We start from the raw sequence: 6647 nt of genomic DNA, 5'->3' as shown, positions 1-6647 counted from the left end.
TTTCGCAAACTTCAACTCCCAGCATCCCCTTCTGCCCCTGGTACGCCGGCCCCTCCCCCTCCCATTTACGTTACTCTAAGTGCGCATATTGGCCCGAGCCTCCAACCAGTCAGCGGCCTCCCCTTTGGCCATTCCGGCCGTCACTCCCAGCACAGCCAATAGGACGTTTAACGTCAAGGGAGGACGCGCCATTCCCGAAGCGCCCTTACGCCGCTCGCGCCGCGGAGGGGCCGGCGCGGGGATAGGGGTTGGTGGCGCAGTTAGCGTCGCGCAGGCGCTCTGCGATCCGAGTCGGAGAAAGGGGAGGGGGGCGGTGGGAGAAGGAGGTGGCGTTAGCTGGAGCCCCAGACAGCTGGAGGGGATAAACAGAGGAGGGGGCCGCGGAGGGCTCGGGTCCCAGCCACGCCGGGGCTGTGAAGCCTGGCGACCGGCTCAGGCTGCCACCCAGCCACTCACCTCCCGGAGGGGCCCCTGCCCTGGCTCGGGCTTCGGGCCGCCCCCCTGCATGGAAGTTCAGGGGCTTCGTCCACTGGCTGCTGCGGCTGCTGAGCCTGCCCTGAGGAGGCCTGACAGGTAACTCCCGTGACCCCCCCTTCCTTCCCTCCTTCCCCGTGAGAGATATCGGCTCCCCCCTCCCCACTTCTTTTTCTCCAAAGGTAGATGCCCCCCTCCAAGTGACACATGATCCGCCCCCCTGTACTTCCTTGATTCCGTAATAACCTATTGCCCCATAGTCTGTTTCAAACCCCCCCACGTTTCCTCCCCCCTCCCCACGTGAATTTACAGGGGCACAAAATGGACCGCAGCATTTTGGGTTTCGAATAAGCATGTAGCTCCTCTGGCTGCTTTTGCAACCTCCCACTGTGTTCAAAGGAAGTTGGTGCACAGCTCACTCCAGGTCCCCCCCCCCCCCAGGTCTCTCTCTCTCTCTCTTCCTAGCAAATTCTAGGGTTAGTCTTTCACACAGCAACGAACTCCCTCTTCCCCTTCGTAAAGAGATGGTGTGCTTTGTGGCCCCAGCAGATTCACTGTGGCGGAAGCTTTTAAGGAAGGTAGGAAGTTGCCTTCATGCAGAGTCCGTCTAGCTCAGTATTCTCTATGCTGACTGGCAGTGGCTCTCCAGGGTTTCGAATGGGTCTTTCCTGGCCCTCTGTGGAGATGCTGCATATTGTGAGCTGAGGACCTTCAAGGAACATAGGAAGCTGCATTATACCGAATCAGTCCAATGATCTATCTAGCTCAGAAGTGTCCACCCCTTATCAGCAGCAGCTCGCCAGGATTTCAGTTAGGGCTTTCTTCCAGCCCTACCTAGAGATGCTGGGGGTTCTGCAGGAAAGGATGTGCTCTGCCAGGGATCTATCACCCAAATTTTAATAGAGTAAGGCCCACTTTGTTAGCAGAATTAAAAGCCAAGTTCATTAAAGCTTCTGCCACAATATGAGGTATCGCAAGACTTTAATAGGTAATGTTGAGGCAAACATCTCAGATCAGTTAGCATAGAACAACTGTCCCCACCTTGACCATAGAATAGTTATTTCTCTTGCTGTCCTTGGAACACATTATTTTAATACAGTGCCAGCTGTAAAAGTGATAAAGGTCTGGCAATATATGTATGTGTTCAGCATTGTGATTGTGAGCAGGAAGGAGGTTTGGAAAAAGAGCAATCTGTGTGCTCTATGTGGACACAGACACACAAACACCAGCCCTCCTCTCATTGCTAGTATTGCCTGTCTTTGTATCTTATGTTTACTGCCTTGCTATTGTTTCTTTCCTGTCTTGCCTCTTCTGTCAGAAAATTGTCCTTCCTAAATTTGATAAGTTCTTAAATTCTACAGTAGTTTTAATATTATTCATAGTTGTAACCCCAACAGTTGTGAACCCTTGGTTGTTCCCATCCAACTTTTTTATGCATGGGGAAGTGAGGTATAAGTGAATGTTGTGCTGAGGGCCTCCTTGCATTTTCTTAGCTGTGGAGGAAATGTGTGCTAACTGCTAACTTCTGACTTCCAAATACCGTATTTTTTGCTCTATAAGACTCACTTTTTCCCTCCTAAAAAGTAAGGGGAAATGTGTGTGCGTCTTATGGAGCGAATGCAGGCTTCGCATTGCTTTCGCTGAAGCCAGGAGAGCAAGAGGGATCACTGCTTTCGCTGCACAGTGATCCCTCTTGCTGTTCTGGCTTCTGGGATTCAGAATATTTTTTTTCTTGTTTTCCTTCTCCAAAAACTAGGTGCGTCTTGTGGTCTGGTGCGTCTTATAGAGCGAAAAATACGGTTCCTTTCCTTGATGCCCATTTCCCTGCTGCCTGGCCAATGATATCTTGCACCCTGCATCCCCTTCCTAAAGCATGCTCCTTAACTACCATTTTAGTGCATAATTTTAAACTGGGTTGGTTTTTGTTGTCAATGGTATCCAAAGTAGGTTTATTTCGCTCATGCAATTCTGGGCTTTTGAAAATCTCTGTGCCCTGCTTTCTGCTGTGAGTGTGGGCATTTGTACAAAGCAGAGTGCAGTATTTCTTTTTATTGACATGTTTCCATGTAGACCTCATGGGGGGAATTAAACCTGTGCTTGCTTTTTATTGTAATGGCAAACATTAAAAAAAAATAGGTATGAAATCATGTCACACATGTGCCTCTGACAGCATCAGAAAAGAGGTAGAACAAGCTCAAACATTAACCTGTAAAGCCAATCTAGATTAAATGTTTTATGTGTTAAATGAGTGTATCTAGCAAGTGTGAGGCTTAATGGCCAACCTGTGCTAAAGGAAGTTGGGAAACATCATTTGGCTCAATACTGGCTGACAGCCTATATGGGAATGTGTTCAACTACTGGTGGATGAATCGCATGACTGAATATGAAGATGGAAAAGTGCTTATAGGCATCATCTTGTCGTGAATGCAGATCTTCAGCATGCCTGTGATAAGTTACATTAGAAGATCCATAGAGCTCACTACAGCACAAGTATAGTTGCCAATCATACTTGGCTTGGTGGTATGATTGACAGATTTATTTTACGATTTGGAGTATGTTTATTCCATCTTTTGGGGTCAAAAACTCTTCAAAGGTAGTTCATGTTTAGAAGCATAACAGTGATTTAAAACATAAAGGGTAGCCATCTAACATGTTACATAAAGAAAATAGTGCCAGTTAAATTGTGAATTGGCAGCCTTGTTTAGTTAAAAATAGATAGAAATTATCAAGGCCTTAAGAATAATTTAAAAACAGCCAGAGAAGGAGCCAATCATACATCCATTGGAAGGAATTCCCCAGTGACAGGGCCACTACTGAAAAGTCTATGTATCTTGTGACAACCAACCAAATTGATGTGAAGAGTGGGCCTATAAGCAGTTATCACCACACTGCAGACAATTGAGGAGGATTAGTGACAGTATAAGTGGAGGAACAGGACTGTAGACACAGCAATTGCATTCTGTCCTACTTGCAGCCTGATTCCATACAGGCTATTCAGGCGTACCAGTAAATTCTGCTCTGTTCAGTGAGATGTGCTCCCAAGTCAGTGTGTGTAGGATTGTAGCCTTTTAAAGGGACAGGCAGCATTTTAATGTGGCAGTGTAGCAATCCTAGTCAGGCATCCAGTTTCCCATGCCACATGCTCAGTCTGTTTCAGGAAACACATCTGCATGGACTGAGAAGAAAGCCTCCCAAAGGGAGTTGACCCTTTAATTCCCCTTCTCATGTCATTGGAGCACTGTGTCTTGGCCAACTATTTTTCTTCTCCCTTTCAAAAGTGAGAGCTCCTTTGGGCTATTAGGCTCCTTTGAGTGGTTAGCATAGTTTCTTGCTGCAGAGGCTGACAGCCAGACATAATTATATCAGTATGGGACAGAATGGCTGTCAAGTTCTGTCCCCTGTCACCAAGCCTGCCATGCATTTCTCTGAGCCTGGACTCCATTGAGCACGGATTGCAATGCTGGCTGAATCCCATCCTGAAGAGGCATCCAAGTCTTCAACTGTTCCTCTGTGGAGAAATAGTGTCCTAGCTTCTTCATTCCTTTCTACCATTAAACAAGCCCCTTGGGGTTTCTGTGCATGATCAGTTATCTTGAGTGAGCACTGCAGCTTGTTTGTTTGCATGCATGATGCATGGCACAGCCAAAGCTCAAGTGCACTTTTACAAAAATAAGGAAAAGCCTATCTTGATATAGGCTGTTTTTCCTTGCTTCAGTGGTCGGTTGCATTGCTCGCATTCCTTCCTACAGTTTTGCCTCACGCTAACAGATTATAGGTAGTGGAATTGAGTGAGGATCACAATTCACAGCAAGTATGTAGCTAGCTGGTCAAGATAAGTGATGACTAATACACAGGGATATATATAAAGTTAGTGGGGTGGGGGAACAAAGTTTATTGAATTAGAAATTTTATCTTTATAAAATTTATATCCGGTTCTTCCCAAAGGAACCCAGCGCAGCAAACACATCAGTGAAAAAGCAATACGATTAAAAATGAACATTTAAGCATGTAAAAAGATCTAAAATCAATCAAACATTTATAAACAATTACAGTAGTACCTCGGGTTACAGACACTTCAGGTTATAGACGTTTCAGGTTACAGACTCTGCTAACCCAGAAATAGTACCTCGGGTTAAGAACTTTGCTTCAGGATGAGAACAGAAATCGCGGTGGCGGCAGCAGCAGGAGGCCCCATTAGCTAAAGTGGTGCTTCAGGTTAAGAACAGTTTCAGGTTAAGAACAGACCTCCAGAACGAATTAAGTTCTTAATCCGAGGTACCACTGTAAACATCTAGAAACAGTTTAAAACAATCCTTATCCTCTTGGCTAATAATTTCAAGGTTGCCAGGAACGGTTTCTTTGAGCTCTCAAATGCCTGGGTAAACAGGAATGCTTTTAAATTTCCTCCTGAAACTAAGCAGTGAGGGATGCAGACCTCACCAGACCTCCCATAAATGGGTTTATGTCATGCAGGTAGCAACAGGGCCTCCCCTGCCTGTCATAGGGCCTGAGATGGTTAATCCAAAAATCTCCAAGCCTTCCGCACAAAATACTAAAGTAATTATCAGTAATATACAGATAAAACCAGCAGGATTTAAAAACCATTTTACGCACATGACTTATGTCCAGATAGGTTTTCTGTACTAAAAAAAAATAAAAATTGGTCGGTATCTAGAGCAGCATGATTAAGGTGCCTGTCTATTATTAATAGTCGGGGTGTTCCAAAGCGTAGGTGCCGTCATGCTGAAAGATCGACTCATGGATGTGGAGCAAATGTTATATAGCACTTGTAAAATTTACACAGATAGAAGTGACACATATGGGGCAAGGCACATATGGGGCAATCCCTCAAGTCAACTGGCCTCAAGCTGTTATGGGCATTATATACTAATAGTAAAACCTTGAACTGGGTGCAGTAGCAAATTGGTAGCCAGTGCAGATCTTTGAGCAGAGGTGTAAAATGCTAACAGGATCCCACTTGGTGGACCAACCACAAGGGAAGCCTCACATAGAGTTCATTGCCTGGGCTACCTCAGCTGTCGCAACTATCGTAAAGCTCAAGGTTCATAAGTGGCATGCCAGTGGATGCAGGTTGCTGGGGAGCAAGAGCAGAAAGGGGATGTTGCCTTCCTGCCCTGCTTCACTAGCTTCCTGAGGCACCTGGTTGGTCACTGTGGGGGAGCAGGTTGCTTGAACTAGATGGCCTTTGGTTGGATCCAGCAGGGCTCTTCTTATCTCCAAATGTGAGTGATGGATTCAGGCGGCTGACGGGGGAGAAGGGAGATCATAGTGGTAGGGCTAAGGGGAAAGGTGGTGGGAACTAATGACCTTGCTTGAATGGGAGAAGGTGGTGTAGGACCTGAGCCACAAGGTGTTGTGATAGCCGTGTGTTTAGATGGCTTTAAAATGGGGTTAGGAAAGGCAGCAATATGGAGGTCATGTTATCAATGACTACTAGCCCTAATAGCTAAAAGGAATTTTCAGGTTCAGGGTCGTCTTCCAAATGCCATTTGCTGAGGGCGGTGAATCAAAGCAGGAGAGGACCATAGCCATCACATCATGATTTTCTGTATAAATAATAAAAAAATCTTCTCTTCCCCACCCCCCTTATTTGACCACAGGTAATTTCAATGCCTTCTGTATGGACACGAACTCTACTGGAATGCTCGGATGCACAGCAACACCTCCACTAGCTTGCTTTCGTCAGCCCTATTGTGAGAAGATGGCAAAAGCAAACATTACTAGAGACCTCATCCACAGGCAGCTCAAGGTACCTCTTGCGCTAAAGGGAGGGAGGAAGATAATGAACTTGAAAGGCAGTTGGAGTAGTTTGGTGTGGTCTCAGAAAACATACTTTTAATGTTTTAAGCTCAGATCAGATGTCATGGCCAAACCATGGTTTGGCTGTCAGTGGTGCTGGCTCTAGGTTCTTTTGAGGGGGGTAGAAGATGGGCAAAATTCCCTCTGAAGGCTTTCCTTGCTGAGTGGCTGTAGCACCTCTGCCCTGCCACTACCCAGTCACTTGCCCTCACCCTCAGGACACAGTAGGCACAACTGCCCAAAGAGAGAGTGTGTTTGTGCTCTGTCTTATCACTCTCATTGCTGCTAGCCCACTTGGAGAAGGCAATGAACAGGTATATATGTATTTTACTTCATAGCCCAACTGTCATCTG

At 46.1% G+C, this 6647-nt stretch overlaps 1 protein-coding gene across 1 annotated transcript in view; it reads left to right on the top strand.

Annotated features, from left to right (window-relative positions):
* Positions 1 to 312: 312 nt before the first annotated feature.
* WDTC1 (WD and tetratricopeptide repeats 1) overlaps positions 313 to 6647 on the top strand; it is a 27237-nt gene continuing 20902 nt past the window's right edge. Inside the window, exons 1-2 of the mRNA XM_081202754.1 lie at positions 313 to 573; positions 6096 to 6244. Of these exons, the coding sequence (XP_081058880.1) occupies positions 6116 to 6244 (129 nt within the window). The 5' untranslated portion in view covers positions 313 to 573; positions 6096 to 6115. The remainder of the gene's footprint in view (positions 574 to 6095; positions 6245 to 6647) is intronic.

Source organism: Podarcis bocagei (genome assembly GCF_964188305.1).
Source record: "Podarcis bocagei genome assembly, chromosome: 7".
Lineage (NCBI taxonomy): Eukaryota > Metazoa > Chordata > Lepidosauria > Squamata > Lacertidae > Podarcis > Podarcis bocagei.
Note: the sequence above shows the minus strand (reverse complement) of the source record. Positions and strands in the feature narration are given on the sequence as shown.